An 18842-nucleotide genomic window follows, 5' to 3' on the forward strand; every position below is an offset into this window, starting at 1 on the left:
ATTTTGTAACCGATAAAGCTTCTTTTGCTCTTCAAATCGGCAACAGTCACTAATACTTTTTCCATTCATTCCATACTTGAAAAGAAAATATATTGAACAAAATATTGCCAATTTGCACTTATAAATAGTGATTTGTTATTTGCATTGAGTTGCCAATTTAGAATGTGTAATAATTCTCGCTTTGATTGGTCAAGTGGCTTTTATTCAGTATATTGCAATGGAATTGATTTCAAATTTTTGGCATATATTTCCCCTTTTTATTATGAGTGCTAGTATTGAAGATAAAGGAAAAAATGTCTCAAAATGGATACTGTATGGTGTACTTAAAACATATGCTGAACTGTCTTGAAATGTTTGACTTAGTAACCTTGGCCACAGATTGTGATAAAAATTTAACGTAAATTCAACTCAGGTACAGTAATTTACCTTACCAAGAATTTTTTTTTAATTCATTCATATTTTCATGTCTATGTATTATAGAGAGTGCTTAAGGTTGTGAGTTTTCCACTGTAATAGACTTGATATATTTTCTGGAAGAATGCAAATGATTTTAGAATATAAGATGGTGTAAATTATTAGTGGTAGTACATTCCAAATAGAAAGCCATGATGAATGATATGCATTTTCAAGAGGTAAAGATCAGAGAGCTTTAGTGGTACAGGTTTCGTGATCCATTTCTTTATGGGCTGAATTTCCTTCCGTTATGCAAATATTTGTGACCAAAAGTAATTAAATTCCATTTATATTCATTGGGAAGAGTTTTTATTTGCATCAAGTTTGGATAAATTAATTGTAGTCCATCAAGTATGTTACAAATAATTGGTTTCCCGGTATTTCTCTGTATTGTAGTATTTTGCTAATAGATGAAATGTAATCATATCAACAAAAATTGAAATTGATCTTATACTTGGACAAGATGTAAAATTTTTATTTTTTTTAATGATGGTTCAAGAAGATCAAATTTTAGTTATTTATTGGATTTTGTGCCAAAGGTGTGTCAACAAAATGTGAATTTTTGTTGGTTATATGAAAAAATGTCCATAAGTTAATTTTTATATATTTTTTAAAATGTTTCCCTTATTCAAGTAAGTCTAGGTTGCTTGGGTTTTTTTAGGACAAAGCACAGGACTGATGTAGTCTGCAGACACAGACCCTGATTGAAACTTTGCTTAACAAGTGGGTCTCCACACAAAGACTAGCACATGTAAAACTTGCTGTTTCAATTGAGCGAGAGGACCTTCAGTACACAAGGCATTATAGGCTGCACATTCAGACCCTTAACTCGAGTGAAGGGTCTGCACAGTAGACTAGGACTGATGTGTATGTAGGAACCATTATTGGTTGATATCAATCGTATTTTATTGTGTATTTAGAATCCCTAAAGGCTCGTAGACAAGCCCATATAGTATATTACATTTGGTAACATAATTCTGACATTAACCTAAGTGATGATCCAACTCTAATATGTCAATCATGTAGTAAAACAAAATGATAAAAACCTCTTTTTATTCCTTTTAAAGGAATTTTTCAATGTTGTACATTTTATAGCTTTTGGACAATGAATTGATTATTGTGTGATTTTATCCTGTATTATACCGTTTGTATGATTCCATTATTGTACTGTGGAATATGATTATAGTTCTATGGTGTCTTGATAGTATATATACGTGGATAGTACTGTTTTGTAAATGAAGTAAATGACTCTACACTTATTGTGTTTGTGTTCTATATTTGTATGATTTTGCCTGTAAGATTTAAAAGAGGATACCGTCTATAGGCTATTAAAGGGAAGTCCACATTAATAATAAGTCGCATGCAGGGGAGGATCCAGGATTTTCCAAAAGGGGGGGCACAATTTCTCAAGGAAAATTTGACAAGCCCCCCCCCCCCAAAAAAAAAAAAAAGTTTTCACCCAAAATTTAAGGTCATTTCATCCAACAAAAATTTGACAAGCCCCCCCCCCCCCCAGAAAAAAATGGCATATTTACATTGCAAATTTTGATTATGCCTATCAAAGGGGGGGGTACGGGCTGGATGTGCCTCCTGGATCCGCCACTGGTCGCATGTGTTATAAAAGCAGAAATAAAGAAAGTTTTGTTGATCTTGTGAAAATTCATGAGAGAATTATGAATTTTTAAAGTTTGTAATTTGTGATACATATCTGAGCAGCTTCCCCTTGTATCATGTAATACAAATCCCATGAATTCCTGTTTTAATGGAGTATGATAGAGAAGATTTGAAATAATAATATAGGTATCTTTACCCAGGGAAGCCACTTCAGTTCTGAAAACTGTTCTCCCAGCGATGTGTCTGATGATATATCCACTACACAAATTAAATCCCTTTCAACTTTCTGATTATAAAACTGCACTCAAAATAAAATTATATCATATACGACACATGCATGGAGGAGCTGTTCATTTGAGACATCACAAAATCAACATTACAAATTTATACCTTATTCCTTTACATTATTTCATCACGCTGTCACCAATATCTTTCTCATATTTTTCTGCTTTTGTTAAAACAAACTTATCATTAGGGTGAACTTCCCATTAAAACCCTTGTATCTCAGAATTTTAGAATTTGAAGGCAGCTCAGAAATGGCAACCGTACATTATATGAAAACAGTCTCCCAATTTCTTCAAAGAATGCTTTCAAGGCCAACGAGACTTGCCACTTCATTCAACTCTATATTCTTTTCTGAGCTTACTGTCCTTAAGTTTGATAAAAAAAAAATATATATATTTAAATGGGGAAAAATGACTTACAAGGTTTTTACAGCCCACCAATTATATATTTTCTTTGTTTTGTGGCACGGGGCAGAGCTAGATGTTGAAAATTTCTAAATAATTTCTATATGGGGAGGGGGGTTAAAATTAAAGGAATGATATAGATCAACTTTGAGAATTGGGAGGATAGATGATGAGTGGAGAGCCTGTCTGAAATTGGTGTAGATAGGAAGGGGGAAGGAAGAAATTGATAGAGAAACAGAAGGGATAGATTATGAGAGAGAGAGATGGGGTAAAGAAGGAGGGGGGAAGACAGGACACTAAAAGGTACAGAAAGAGAGGGAGCGAGATATATGGGAGATCAAAAGAGAGATTGATGGAGAGAGAAGGAAAATCAGGATGAAGAGAGCGAGTGTGTTTGAGAGTAGAGAAAAATGATTCATGAGCATATCGGAAAAAGAGGAGGAAAGGGAGAAAGGAAAAGAAGAGGTTGGAAGAAGGGAGGGAAATAGAAAAAGGGCGAGGTTCAAGATGAATAATGTGGAGCGAACTACCGCAGATGGCGCTATTCCAATTGCGTAATTTTGTGTATTATGGAATCATCACGAAGTCGAAGCAGACGAAATTCTGTTTTCTCCCGGATTTTCTCCACCAAAGGAATTAGTAACGATGTTTGCCGTTGACTTTAAAAATGAGGATGAAGTCAAAGATTACATCAAGAATGTTGGAACAGAATATAGTTTTCAGTGCTACAAGGAAAAAACGCCTGATGGTAAGAAAATTGTTTAGTCCCGTCATCACGGGCTGCTCAGCTCAGCGAGACGCCGGTTATCAATGAGGCCGCCAGATCTGGCCACTCTTTAGACTTTACTATCGGTGTCTGTACCGCTGCCTGAGGCTGAGACTGAAGTAGACAGCTTGCAGCCGTCTGTTTCGAGGAGTTTTTTCACATTTTTCTTTTTTTAATTTCTCCTCATACACAGACGGCTCACTAGCGTGCAGCCACCATTAGGGGACTTGCAATGCAAAATCCCCCCGTCTGGGCTCTTCAATTTTTGTCTTTAATGAATAAATTTTTTGAAAATTAACACGACCAAAATGCATTAATTGCCAAAAAACAGAGAAAAATCAAGTTAAAAGGAACAAAAACAGTGACTTACCTCGGCTGTCACGCAAATTCACTTCCCCGTTTTATCAAATCTAGTTAAGTACATAAACATATGGCCATTGAGTCCCCTGTACAGATCGCGCTAGAACTTCGGTCTCTGTATTTGGTGAGTGAAGCCAACAGAGTTCAGCTGAACAACCAACATAACAGAGACCGAAGCTTTTGGTCTAAGACTGAAGCAGCTTTTGATGCACGCGCACTGCCACTGGCTGCTGCTACTGAGTACTAGTGGCAGTGCATAGTCATAGACATAGTGCTAGAGCTAGCTGCAGTGCAACTGCTTCATTGTCTGCAATGTAGGTTTTAGTTACTCATTCAATGAACAAGGTAGTTTTAGTTAGATCCTATTGGCATGCCGATCCTATTTTCGTTTGAATACGTGTGTGTGACTTTCTCTGTGAAGAATGATCATGATTGTGAATATGTTAATGTATTCATTCAGACATAACATTTAGGGCATATTAATTTTTTAATGATATGTCTATTCAAAATCAATGAATTAAAATTAATTATTTTGTCCAACTTATTGGATTTGGAATCGATCTCCATTTTCTTCAGACTTCCTGTTATAACGTTGGCTATTCCCATTCCCCATCTCTCTATTTGTATTCTTCATTTTTCATGACTTCCCCCTTTTTCCTTATCCTCTTGGGTTTATCCTAGCTGTTGGCCAGTAAACAGTCATATTTTTTTTTCAGTTATGAATTGAATAGGTGTCTGGTGTGTGTTCCATTGAAATCATTCCTGATAATTTATTCCAATAAAAAATTTTAACTTCAAATCCCACTGCAGCATTCCTCTTAACTTGTCATTTGGCTTTAATTGGCAAAGCGTTTACATTTTCCACTCTCCACCCAGGCCCAGGTGTATTAATAGATTTACAGTAAAAAGCACTTGAAATATTTACAGAAGCAGTATAAAAATATTACATTATTGTTATTATTATTATAATTATCATCATCATCATCACCATCACCATCATCTAGTATGCCTCCGTCTTTCACCTTCTCTCGTCTTTAATGCAGGTTGTTACAGACTTGGGGATTTCTTTTCTGCCGTGAAGAAGGATTTCTCCCAGGCAGCCAAGGCTTATCAGATGAGCTGTGATGACTTCAACCACCCGAGGGGGTGCAGCAAAACTGGAGCTTATTATCTTCATGGAAAAGGTACATTGGTTTTACCAAAGTTAGTGGGGCATTAGCAGTGGCGTACCTCGGATTTTCCACAGGGGGGGCAAAACCGTCCGCCAAAAAATTTGACAAGCAAAAAAAAAAAAAAAAAAAAAGGTCTTCGATCACAAATAAAGGATTACGTACCAGAAAAAAATTGACAAACAAAAAAAAAGGTCTTCGATCACAAATAAAGGATTTCGTACCAGAAAAAAATTGACAAGCAAAAAAAAAAAAAAAAAGGTCTTCAAGCTCGTCAGGGGGGCATTGAAGGTCTTAAAGCTCGTCAGGGGGGCAAAAAAGGTTTTTCAAGCCCGTCAGGGGGGGGCAAAGATACGTTTTTGCATTGGGTTGTGACTCGTCAGGGGGGGCAGAGTGCCCCCCCTGCCCCCCCCCCGTAGGTACGCTAGTGGGCATTAGCTTTCCTGGGGAATATATTATTTTTTGCTGTCTCGAAACTTTGTATAAAAAAAAGCATTGGAAATGCCTCTAACAGGGACTTCTTTTGGGGAATTCAAGCAAACTCAGTGTTCTAGGGAGATATCTTTGACCAAGCCTCATTATCATAGCTTTGGGCAATAGTGTCGGGCCAGGGAAAGTGAATTTAAAAGTTAGCGTAATTGAGGCATCAAGATTTATCGCTAGCAAACATTATGAGATGCCTCTGGACTGTAATGTGTGCTAGTCATAAACCTTGGGCCCCGTCTTACAAAGAGATATGATTGATTGATCCAATCAATCGCAACCATGGAAAGCCAGCAAAGTCAACATATAAAATGCATGTTTGCTCAAAAAAAATTCTAGATGAATGTATATCCATAAATTAATTGATTTCTTCACAGTTCAGTGTGTTCTCCTTTGTTTGCAAAGGGCATTTTGCACATTTCCTGTAGAAAAAAGTATGACACTGATGGATTTCCGTAGAGTTACGATTGATTGGATCAATTGTAACTCTTTGTAAGACGGGGCCCAGATCTACCATGGTTAGACTATGTGCGATTTTTATCAAAATGGTGTCAAACTAGGATTAAGGTATCCAAAAGTGGTCTGTAGACATTGCACCTAGATGTGTAATGTTTTTAATAGAAATGGAATAGAAAATAGAGATATGAAAAATGGTAATACCTCATACTATATAAAGTTAAAGGGTAATGAACTATGTAAGATAATTTAATGTAATTCCTGTTTATGTTCTATACATATACCTGAATAGTTCAAATAGGCTTAATTATGAAATTTAAGTTTCATTTCAATTATCTTCAAATAATGCAGGTTTTGAGAAGGACAGAGAGAAGGCGCTTCATTACTTCATCAAAGGCTGTAACCTAGGCAATCAAGACGCTTGCTTTGGGGCTGGATCTGTTCTCATGTCTTCCAAGAATGGCACTAGTACCCCAGACTCCACTTTAAAACAAGACAGGGATAAAGGCCTCAAGCTGCTCGAGACTGCATGTAAAAAGGATCACCAGGCTAGCTGTTTCAACCTGAGTGCTGTCTACATCAAGGGGTTGAGCGGAGTGGAGAAGGATATGAAGAGAGCGATTGAGTATTCAACACGGAGCTGCGAACTGGGGCACATGTACGGTTGCGTGAACGCAAGCAGGATGTATAAACTGGGGGATGGCATCCCAAAGGATGAAGCCTTGGCGATTAAATTCAAGGAGAGGGCGAAGACGCTACATGAGGAAGCCCAGGAAGTGAATAGGCAGCTTCAGTTTGGTCAGACGTCATGATCAAAGACCTTCAGGGGTGTGAGAGTTCAGATTTTTAGCTGATTTCTGATTTTTTGTTGTTTGATTTTCAGCTTAATTTCAGCTTATTTTTGGCTTTCCTCTGTACAAAAAGTATGGGAGCTCTTTCTATTTCAGATTTTTTCGACACCCTTCAGCTTTTTTCAGATCTTTTTATTTGTGACCACTCACACCCCAGGACCTTGCCATTCACTAGTCCGAAGGTGACTCTGCGTATAAAGTCAAATCTCTGGAGACTACGAAATTCTGTTCAACTTGAATGAAATCAAACTTAGATGTTATCGTTTTGCCTATTCTGGTCTGAAATAATGCTTCGATTTAGACGATTATGGGACTTACGAAGAACGGCTTTGGCAGAGTTTTCTTTATTATGAACTTTTTGTATGTGCATGTACATGTAAGTAGTATAATCTAGACGGAGGCTGCAGTGATAACTTTGCTGTTGCAGGAAAAGTAAGCGATGTGTCTGATGCGGCAAGACTACAGAGGATGAGAAGCAACTACCAGCTTAACCCCATCGTGTTGCTCAAGTTGTTTTTTCCTTATATCAAACGTAATGCGGTTCAGGTTGTTCATTTTTAAAGAAAATTTCACTAGTAATTAGTAATTTTGTCAATTAAAGGAATACAAAATCAAGACAGAAGTGTATAAGAGATGGCCTCAGCCACAGTTTGTAGCCTCGTCCTATCGGACATATCGCTTTGGTTTCGCATCTAACAGCATCAGACTGTTAAATACAAAGAAAATAGTTGCAGTCTCTACCTACATTACAGGCTATCTTTAAACCAATGAGCAAAAATTGGAACGATTTAAAGAGGAATTACCCCCTTACCAGATTTTTATCTGAAAAGTAAGGTGAAATTCATCTTTAACACTTTGTATAGATTTGTGTGAGTGTTTTGGGAACATATTAGCCAGGCCTAAATGATGCATCTTAGAGTCGATCGACAGTTTGTTTGCAATTGATCATTACAACTTTTAACATCATTTCTTTCATATTAGTGGCCCATGTTCGGAGTTCAATGGGAGGGGGGGTCACAAAGATGTGTGACTAAACATTGCATGTATATTCTCAGTTACATATGATTATGGCAGATAATATATTACCGCATATGTATGCCTTTTCATTTTTTCCCTTCCTTTATAGTGCCCAATTAAATAATGGCCTTACCTCTATGAATTATTAATTCGAGCCCTGCTAGACCATATAAGGAATGATCCAACCTACATTGGACAAAGTGGGTATACACTATGGCCCGTATTCTGAAGTCGGGTTTAACTTAAACTCAGGTTTAAAGTTGTGGTTTAACTATGGAGAGCCAATTGGGGCACGAATCCCTAACAGTAAACATTCAATTTATTAACTCATATGACATCCAAATTGTTCATAATTGTCTTGGAATGATAACGGAAGTATTTTTCTTCATTATGAAATGCTAAATGAAACAAAATAGTAAACATAGGTAATATAAAATATAAACAGAATTTTTGGCTCCCGATAATTTTAGCACAGAGTTAGACCGTGGTCTAAGTTAAACCTGACTTCACAATACGGGCCTATAGGTTTAAAGAGACAACTGGTTGTCAATGATAGAATGAGTGTTCATTGTCATGTCACTGACAGTGTGTTTTAATAAGATGAAAATTCATTGAATTGATAATAAACTGTTTGAATTTATTTAAAGCAAGATCAAGTTATATCATTTCATTATACATGATGTATAGATATGTGTACAAAGCAAGTGGTATAATATTGAAGATTCAAAGAAATTCTGGCCAGCACCCAGTAAAGGAGATTGTAAACTCAATCTGAAAAATAAGTCAGAATTTTTTTTGGGACCAGCGGGACTTTAATCTTTCATCACTGGTCCATTCATGGCTCATTCACAATAATATACAAATATCTCAGTACCTCCGATTTACTGTACATGTGCAAGCCAGAAATATGAGTCTTCAGTGTCGTACTTCCTAAGCTATCCTTAACATTCAAAGTGGTATATTGTAGAGTACCGAAGTGATGACGTCACAAAAAACTTGTTTTGCATTACAGCGTTTTAGATACCATATTCTGGTAGAGCATATTGAAAAACCCACACTTCCAAAATTTGGTGAGAATCGGTCCATGGGGGTCTGAGATATGACCTCATGAATACATAATTAGCCCCATTGAAGTCAATGTATTATTGGCCTGGTTCCTAACATTTAGAACCAGGCCAATAATACATGACTTCAATGGGGCTAATAACATTTAGAACCAGGCCAATATAAATACATTGACTTCAATGGGACTAATTATGTATTCACGAGGTCAAATCGTCCTGGGGGCCCCATGGACCGATTTCCACCATATTTGGGTTGTGGTGGTTTTTTATCATGCTTTACCAAATTATGGTATAAAAAATGCTGAAATGCAAAAGGTGAAAATTAATAATCACACTTCGGTACTCTATTATTCATCGGTCTCATCCCCCTTAAAAATGCCATGCTCCTTTTCTCTTTCACTTTTCTTCTCCTCTTTCTTTCTCTTCACCCTCCTTTCCCTTCTAATCCTTTTGTTGTACATTCTCCAGGGGTGTGAGTGGTCACAAATAAAAAGATCTGAAAAAAGCTGAAACTTGTAGAAAGTCTGAAATAGAAAGAGCTCCCATACTTTTTGTACAGAGGAAAGCCAAAAATAAGCTGAAATTAAGCTGAAAATCAAAACAAAAAAAATCTGAACTCTCACACCCCTGATTCTCTTTGAATTTGTATATTCCAAATCAATGTGTGAGGTTCTGATAAAATATAATTTATACAAATTTTTTTTTTTTTTTCATGTGTTTCATTTCTCGTTAAATTTTCAGCGGCAATGTTCTGATCAAAACTAGGCAAAACCAGGATTTTATCGATAGATCTTGATCACTAGTAGTTTGGGAAGAGATATGTTCATGAATATCGGCTGACGTCCTTATTCTTATTGGACAGAAATATGAAATCACTTTTTTTTAGCTGTTGCTACCTGTAATGGTCCAATGAGAAGTACAAATTTGTCGGTGCCATGAAGTCACAAATTTTATCTCAAAAGATATGGTGGACTTGAAAGGAAAATATAATGATCATAGATCTCACACACTTGCAAAACTACATGTATTACAAACATTTGGTTTGGGATTGGGTCTATCTTGGTTTCACATCTTATAAAAAACAATTACATGTTGATAATACATTTTGTTGACAAATGACCCACCAAAAAATATACAGAAGAAAATGACACTCATAATATTTTTTTCCAAGACATTTAATTCAACATTTTTTGAAATATTTATGTTAATTCTATTTATGTACAATGCAAGATACACACAACTTCCATGAGATAGCTTTAATGAGTGGTAGCATTAATTTGAGAGGTCATTTTCACAAGTGAAGTAAGGGGCAGGCCATTTCACATGCTCTCCTTATACAATGCATGATGAAGATACACAACTCCAATGAGATAGTTGATCAGCAAGGGATCGAGCTATTTTGCCTGCTCTCCTTATCTAACAATAACAATGCTTGCCAGAGCTGTGTTACCACGGTAACAGTCAGTAATTTTGATTTTTTGATTTTGATTGGCTGAGAAGCACGACTGCAGGAGAAAAGACTACATGCCGGCTCGATGCTATTTTGTCCCCCAAAATGCCCAAAACAGCTCCGGAAACTAAAAAAAAAGGAGCCCTGGTAAATCCCATTCATTGCAATGATAAAGCTTAATCCAATGTTCCAGAATTAGGAAGTAAGTTGGGAAAAGTAGCCCCGGAAAATTAAAATAATGATAATTTTTTGCCTGCCATTTACTGTTATCCCGTAGGAAAAAAATAATCACGGTGGGACATCTGACAAGTGCTTCAGACCTTCATGACATGATCCTCTGGTATGAGAATTGCTTCCACTTGGCCATTTATTTGACTGAATGAATAATGAATAATAATAATATAGGTATATTTACCCAGGGAAGCCACTTCAGTTCTGGAAACTGTTCTCCAAGCGGGCCCGGCTATTATTATTACCCCTGCTTTAAGCAATTGTACAAATTGAATTGTACAAAGACTCGGCAGACTGAACTGTAACAGATGAGGATATGTATGTACAGTAACTCTTTCTTCATACTCGGAATTTACCTCAGGGACCCACTTTTTAAAGTACCGGTATGTGTTATTCACATACCTTCAAAAACTTTAAAGTCATTGGTTAATGGTGGCTTTGGAGAATTAGATAGGCCCCTTTCCTGCCTTAATTTGAAGTGCACCATTCTAATCCAAAATCTAGCTAAAAAATGGCTGGTAAATTGTTGAGGAGGCTAAATAAGGGGACCCATTTGAAAAAAATATGTGCCATTCACATCCTTTTCAAACTGAAAAACCATTAGTTTATGATGGAGGTATTGGAGAACAAGAGCACCTTTTTCCATTCATTTACCATGGAACATTTTCATCTGATCTCGAGCTGAGAAAAATATTTGACTCGTTAAAAGAAAATGGCAAATACTGAGGAGCACTCTTTCTTAGTCATTCAAACACGAAGTTTACATATTTTTCCTTTTTGACTTCAAATACCGGGTGGTAGGCATTGGTTAGCTCCATGGTATTTGAAAGGAGGTCACAAAATGATTCCCATCTTTTTTTTTTTTTAATCTCAAACTCTCATTCATCATGCACCACTCTAACCAGAGACCGATTTCATAAATCTTGTTATAATAACAAATTTGTAATAACCGTTTAAAGCTACTGAAATCCATCCATTTGATTGGCTGATAGTAAACTTGTTATATAAATGGTACATTTGTTATTATAATAAGTCTCTATGAAACAGGACCCTGATATAACTTGACCCATTGACTACCAAATTATGTAATCCCATATGATTTGTACTTGGACTACCCGACTCCGGTAGGCAATGGGTTAAAATAATTAGATTAGCAGTAAGAATTAATTAATATTTTGGTGGTGGAATAAAGGGTCCCCACTCGTTGATTTTCCAGTATTTGTAGAAGGCCCCTAAGCTTCCGAAGGCTGCACATGCACCGGAACCGACTCCCATACTTTGCACTGTGTGAGGAAGAAAAGGAGAGATGGATCAAAGTATTAATCAAATTATCCAGTCATATTAAAGAGATAACGAGATATTGGATTCATGATGAGATGAAAGGTCTGGGCAATTTAAGAAATCAATCCTCATCTCCACTATTACCATAACCATCAACCTCATCATCACTGTGGTCGTCATCATTATCATCCTCATCATCACTGTGGTCGTCATCATTATCATCCTCATCACCACTGTGGTCGTCATCATTATCATCCTCATCATCACTGTGGTCGTCATCATTATCATCATCATCATCACTGTGGTTGTCATCATCACTGTGGTCGTCATCATTATCATCATCATCATCACTGTGGTCGTCATTATCATCATCATCATCATCACTGTGGTCGTCATTATCATCATCATCATCACTGTGGTCGTCATTATCATCATCATCATCACTGTGGTCGTCATCATTATCATCATCATTGTGGTCGTCATCATCTTCATCTCCATCATTATCATCATCACCATCATCATCACCGAGGTCGCCATCATCATCATCATCACTATCTTCCGGGGGGGGGCCACTTACATTGACGAGTGGATACCATGCGCGACCAAAAAAACAAGTAAAAAGGACGTCTTTTTCAAGATAGGGCACATTACGTACGAAACGTAATAAGGGTGTCAAAAACACTAAAATAATGAAAAAAGGGTATCTATTTTCGCCGGGAAAGCTACGTGTTTAGGGTCAAATTTGCGAGGGTGTACAAAATTAAGACTAATATGTTTTATAAAGGATGTACTTTTTGCCCCAACAGTCAACACTGGTACGTGTTTAGAGTACAATTTTGCGCGAGATGTGGCTGTACTAAACACAATCAGGTAAAGGTAAAAGCGACGACAGTGACATAACAATAAAAATATTGTTGTACTTGTTTAGGGGGTCAATTCAGGGAATACTTGCCAAGAGTATCGTTTTGTTTCCAATATTTGTTAAGGGTAGGGTTTCACACGCCAATACTTGTTAAGGGGTGCATTTTCAGAATATGAAAAAATATGTGTTTAGGGTGTTTTCGAGACCCCCTGGTCGCGTATGGTATCCACTCGTCAATTGAAGTGGCCCCCCCGGGCACCATCAACATCATCATCAACACATGTGTCCATGATAAGTTCAATATCATGCCTATGTTCGCCAAAAGAGATGAAGGCCACTTACTCCTAGCTCCTAAGAAGAGGCCTGATGTACATCCACCAATGAAATAATTGAGGGGCGTGTCCTTTCCTCTGAATGACGCAGTGGCACCTGTCGTCGTGGCAAAGATGGCACCTACAGCAGCTGTGATGAAACAAATACAAAATAAATCAAGGTAATATTTTCAAAAGAACAAAACTCGTACCTTAAAAACAAGTGACTGAAATGCTTGCACCTCACTGCCTATTAAAGGGATGGTCCATGCTGGAGATAATTATATCTCAATGAATAGAGTAAAATTCACAAAGCAAAATGCTGAAAATTTGATCAAAATCAGAAAACAAATAACGAAGTTATTGAATTTTAAAGATTTGCATTTTTCCGATGAAACAGTTCTAGGCATGTCTTTTTTAATATTAGGTGGGCTGATGATGTCATATCTCCACTTGTTCTTTTGTATTTAATATGAAATCAGGTTTATTCAACATTTTTCTGCCAAGAACTAAAATAATTGGATATACAAGTGATTAAGTGCATTAGTTATTTATTGCCACAACTTATTTCATCATAATGGACACACATCATTTACACATGTATGAAATAATTAAACATTTATGATTTCATGTAATAACATAAGAAAAAGAAAAGTGGGGATGTGACATCATCAGCCCACCTAATGAATATTCATGACGATGTGCATGTAACTGTTTCCAAAAAATATTGATAAACATAAAAATTCAATAACTTCGTTATTTTTTATCCCATTTTGATGAAATTTTCAGCATTTTGCTCTGTGAATTTTACTCTATTTATTTAGATATAAACATTTTCAGCCCGGACCATCCCTTTAAGAGCAAATAATTTTCACAAAAATCGAACAAGATAATGCACAAAGATGAAGAGGGTTACCCAAGCTTGCCAAGAGAGCTTTTGTGTGAAGGACTGGTGGACTAGATGGAAATGTTATATGAAGGGGTGGATACAATAATCATACACAGTGTAGGGTAAGTGTGGGTGGTGGCTGGATGTAGCTGTGACAGCTAGAGCAAGGTTTGGATGTGAAGTTTAGGGAGTATTCATTTGCAGATGAAACAGTTTGTTTGATGGAAAATGAGATGGGTATTTTGAGGAGGATGGAGAGAGCAATGGCGAGAGCTAGTCTGCTGTGCAAGCCCTTCACACGAGTTAAGGGTCTGAACGTGCAGCCTACTAATGCCTTGTATACTGAAGGCCCTCTTGCTCAGAAGTGAAACAGCAAGTTTTGTATGTGGTAGTCTTTGCATGAAACCCACTTGTTGATCAAAGTTTCAATTAGGGTCTGTGCCTGCAGACTAGGTGAGGGCTATGTGTGGTGTACGTGTAGATAGAAAGAAGACAGAGGACTTGATGTATATGTTGGCTCTGGAGGAAGCATTGGGCCCATGTGTACCTTAGATCTAAGGCTTGAGTGAACGCCTAACTTTAAGCCTTGTTTTTCCTTTTTTCTTTGTATTCTCTCACTGAATCTCTCCTACATTCAATTTTCAATTACTTGTGAATGTTATTGTTGATTAATATTGACAAGTTAGAAATCTGGGTCCACACTAACCCACTAACTGTCGGACCAGTAGATACCCGGTTTTTCCATTTTTTACTGGTCTGAACCTAAAATTTACTGGTCCCCAAAATAAAGAAAAACATAACAAAGACTCAGGATTATTTTGCTGTCTTTGTGTCTTTTAATGCTTTTATTGCTCCACCCCCCAAAAAAACCCATATGTACAAACAAACAGTACACCCACACTAAGATAATTCATAAGAGCCATTTCTCAATTTTGGAGAGCCATTTTTATAATTTACAAAAGAGAAGAAAATGTCATTTGTATCACTTTGATATTTTTTTTACTGGTCATGTCAGACCAGTAAAACTGGCTATTTCAGAAAAGTTTTACTGCTCAGGGACTGTCGGACCAGTGCCAGTGTTGCGCACTGTATATATCATTTGTAAGGCTTAGGATGTGCTTCTTCATTTTTCAGTGTCAATAAAAATCCAAAAATTCATTTTAGCAACATATCGCTGGTTTTGGAGGGGGCTAGCTATTAAACTGAAGCTTCAATATCTTACCACATGTAGCTGTGAGTGAGGCAGTCCTGAGCGCTGATTCGGCCAAGCCCTTGGGGCTGATGGCCAATGATAGAGCACTGGCACCAGCACCTGTATAAAGATGGAAAATGACAACTTTTATCATTATGGAAAAAATCAAGGTAAATTTTGATACATTATACCAGGTGGGTGTTTCATTAAGTCAGTAATTCACAATATGCAATAAATGAATCTTTCGTGTGCTATTGGGTCTGATTCTCAATAATTTGTATTCTCATCAGCTTATTAATGTTGAATTTTTATCTTTGAAATTCTAGAATGTATCACACTGCTACAGCAGTGTTGCATGCACATTGGATTGGGTTGAAAAGCACCACTGTTACATAATTGTACATTCAAAACTGATGAAGCAAGATCAATAACATTTGTTTATACATGTAGTTCCTAGCTCTGAACATTTATTCAAGAAATTTTAGAATTAATGCAGCCGTAACAGAGCGGCATCGGGTCTGGGGGGGTTGCACGGTATAAAAGATCGGCCCCACACTACATGCAGTAGGGTCAAATTTTGTAAGGCATGTAAAACTTAAAAGAAAAGATCAAAAAATGTATCCAATACTCGCATTCCTACTTCTTGCAATTGCCAAATTTTTAAAACAAGGGCATTGATAAGGGTTTAGGTAGGGTGTCTGAAGCCACACTGAAAAGTGTCAGCATAAGAGAGGCTGATTTAGGGGAAAATATGGCACATTTTTTGGGGGAAGTTCAGGCTACTAGAAAAATGTGATCTGAATTGATTATTAACTTGTGTTGGGCATGTATGGAAAGAGAAAATTCAGGGGCTTCTTTTGACAGTAAGGACAAGTTTATATGATCATTTTAACTAAGGATTTAGAGATAAATTGCAAACCCTTATTTTTGTGTGTGTTGAGATTGCCATTTCCCCATGCGTTTTCTATGGGAAAATGACATTTCTGTTTTGCACAATTTTTTTCACTTTGTCGCAATTTTTCATTGTGATCTGGTTTACAAATCTAAATAAAAATCATACCATCAGAAAGAGCATAAAAAATCCTATTGGACTCTTTATGGACAAGTTTTTGGCATTGATAATAAATTTATAACAGCTCTCGGAAGCTAAAAATTTGGATTTGTGTGTGTCCATTTCTTAACTACACAGTCTATGACAGAGAAATGCTGAAAATTGACCTAATTTCATTCTTCTTTTTTGCAGCCAATAATCGGATTTTTTTCAAAAATGTTACATTTCTGTCAGTCTGAAGGTCATTTCTCTTCAAATTCACAATGAAAATGTGATATTTTCTTGAAATAAGAAAAATAATATTTTTCTCCAGACACCCTAGTTTAGGATTAGATCAAAATCATCAAATGTTATTATGAATCATGAATGCCAGAGTGACTTTACAATCCAATGTCATAATCGATCATGAGAGCTCGATCTCGAGAGCATAACTGTAAGTGTAACGTTAGTCGTTACAGTATTAGAACAAGGAGTCACATTAACGCACACGTGCACACAATACATTAGGATCATGGTAATGTCAATGAATACATTATTATATCACATGATTTTGGATTCTAAAGATAAGCCTGAAATCTAAATGCCTATCAAAAAAGTGCAAGTTAGACAGTATACAAATAAATTTTTGCACTCAAAAGTCTCACTCTCGGACTCAAAATTCAATTCAAGAAAATTTCAACTTAAGTTCAATGTCTTCAAAGTTCAACTTCAAGATTTGTGGATTTTGCTTTTTTAGATTGGATTTTTGTTAATGTTCATTTAGAATATACCAAGCCGTTAATAAAACAGATGAGATACAGGGCTTATGACACATTCAAGTTAAGCTTTAAGATCTATTGTTCTAGATCTATATCTTTAGTGCAATTTCAATATTTTGTTTCAAGTCAAACAATACACCAACTGCGGTATGTGGGACAACACATTTAACGTGAAAATTTAGGAAGGGATAACTCACCTGCAATGGACGAGAAAAACGTGATCTCAAGGGTCCGGATGGCCGTATCGTTACCATTCAGTGAATCAAATTTCGGACGAATCATTTCTTTTATTTTCGGATCCATTTTGGAGATATTAATTGCACACAATTTCAGAAAATCTGGGCCAACCTCCGGCTACAGTAATTCTCTCGCTCTGCTGACAATGCAATCGATCGACGAGCGTTTGTGCAGGTGGGGGGGGGGGGGGGGGGGTCGGGGAGGCAGCCCGCAATTGGGGGAGGGGTCCATTGCCTAGACCGGGGACAAGCTATCATAGTAGTCTACTCTAAAATGAAATATCAATCGTGCAGATATAAACTTGCATATTATGATCAATTTCATATGGCCACCTCCCTCGATCGTTGATCATCCAAGATTTTTTTTTTCTTTTTTTAATTGGGAGGGTCAAAACTGGTTCACGCCAATATAAGGTTTGTGTATATATTCAATTGGACATTTGTAGGGCGGATCTGCATGGATCAAATTGGGAGGGGTCAGCATTGGTTTACATGTTCGCCGGCCATGCAAAAGATCGAGAGAGAGGTCACCACCAATATACCATTAAAAAAAAAACCTGATTCACCCCCCCCCCTCCGATTCACTCTTGGTAGACACAGCCCATAGGTATCAAGGACTTCATTATTTATAGGCTTCTAACAAATCCGAATTTGTAGTCTTGATGTAGAAATAACTATTGACACAGATTTAGCTTAATTCTTTTCTCTCACGTCACTTTTTTAATTCCGCATCCCCAGCTACCCCGGGCCTACCCTACCCCCCCTTCTATCTCTGTTCCTCTCTCTCTCTCTTCTCACAATTAGGCAAGCTCACCTCTTTATATAGGGCACATTTTGAAAATACAGCATGAATGGTAAATAGAGCTGAGCACATAAAGTAGAGAGGGTCAACATATGGCGGAGGGTTCACGTACGAGTCGAGTGTTAGGCAAGGTTTGTCTACATCAAAATATTTTGTGCTTTAATAGCCTGGTGCCTGTTTCATAAAACTTTATATAATAAGAATTTGCAAAAAACAGTTAAAAAGCTTCTGAAATCCTTCATTCTGATTGGCTGATTATAAATTTGTTACAGACATTGTGCATTTGTTATTATAACAAGTCTTTATGAAACGGGAACCAGATCTTTGATGCAAACTGAAACAATATAAACTGTAACTATTTCAACAAAGTTCATGTGCGTAGAAATCATCCACATGTACAGTATGCACATTCAAGGCATGATTTGAAACCAAAAACAAGGTTTATAAGATTAGACTATTAACAAGGGCTGCAGAAACGGGGGGGGGGGGGGCTGTGGGGGCTTCAGCCCCACCCCACTTTTTTCCAAAACCGTGTACAAAAACGTAAAAATTACCATCTGATTATGATTTTTGCATGTTCAGCCCCACTTCCAAAACCGTTCCGCTGCTCCTGATTAAAGCAGAAAATAATTTTGATGTAGACAAAAAAATTGTTGGGTTTGTGGACCCTCGAAATCAATAACTTGCTGAGGCCAAGGACATCACACAACAGAAAATTATTTTGTTCTACACATTCATTTAATAATTGCAATAAATATGAAAATACACGTTATGTCTACAAATAGACTTATATGGCAATAGCATGATCATATGGATACAGATATTACTCAAGGTTTTATTTTTTGATTTTGATAAAA

General features: G+C 36.9%; 2 protein-coding genes across 2 annotated transcripts; one reads left to right on the forward strand and one right to left on the reverse strand.

The window, feature by feature from the left end:
• The first annotated feature begins 3299 nt into the window (after positions 1-3299).
• On the forward strand, positions 3300-8508 carry LOC129262895 (cytochrome c oxidase assembly factor 7-like). The gene is made up of 3 exons (XM_054900872.2): positions 3300-3504; positions 4926-5066; positions 6342-8508. Exons 1-3 carry the CDS (start codon positions 3402-3404, stop codon positions 6800-6802), a joined length of 705 nt encoding a protein of 234 aa, XP_054756847.2. The 5' UTR covers positions 3300-3401; the 3' UTR covers positions 6803-8508.
• A 1125-nt stretch (positions 8509-9633) lies between these two features.
• LOC129263748 (NADH dehydrogenase [ubiquinone] 1 alpha subcomplex subunit 11-like) lies at positions 9634-17354 on the reverse strand. Its single transcript, XM_054901655.2, has 4 exons — positions 17145-17354; positions 15169-15258; positions 13089-13208; positions 9634-11886 (listed from the first exon to the last, which is right to left on the reverse strand). Exons 1-4 carry the CDS (start codon positions 17248-17250, stop codon positions 11771-11773), a joined length of 432 nt encoding a protein of 143 aa, XP_054757630.2. The 5' UTR covers positions 17251-17354; the 3' UTR covers positions 9634-11770.
• Between the last annotated feature and the right edge of the window lie 1488 nt (positions 17355-18842).

Source organism: Lytechinus pictus, chromosome 6, assembly GCF_037042905.1.
Source record: "Lytechinus pictus isolate F3 Inbred chromosome 6, Lp3.0, whole genome shotgun sequence".
Classification (NCBI taxonomy): domain Eukaryota; kingdom Metazoa; phylum Echinodermata; class Echinoidea; order Temnopleuroida; family Toxopneustidae; genus Lytechinus; species Lytechinus pictus.

Bases quoted from the DNA above. Each gene is read 5' to 3' on its own strand.
- LOC129262895 (XM_054900872.2), top strand. From the start codon at position 3,402: ATGTTTGCCGTTGACTTTAAAAATGAGGATGAAGTCAAAGATTACATC. The intron at 3,505-4,925 runs GTAAGAAAATTG...TCTTTAATGCAG, and splicing joins CAAGGAAAAAACGCCTGATG to GTTGTTACAGACTTGGGGAT. The intron at 5,067-6,341 runs GTACATTGGTTT...CAAATAATGCAG, and splicing joins TTATTATCTTCATGGAAAAG to GTTTTGAGAAGGACAGAGAG.
- LOC129263748 (XM_054901655.2), bottom strand. From the start codon at position 17,250: ATGGATCCGAAAATAAAAGAAATGATTCGTCCGAAATTTGATTCACTG. The intron at 15,259-17,144 runs GTGAGTTATCCC...ATCTTTATACAG, and splicing joins GTTTTTCTCGTCCATTGCAG to GTGCTGGTGCCAGTGCTCTA. The intron at 13,209-15,168 runs GTAAGATATTGA...GTTTCATCACAG, and splicing joins CTCACTCACAGCTACATGTG to CTGCTGTAGGTGCCATCTTT.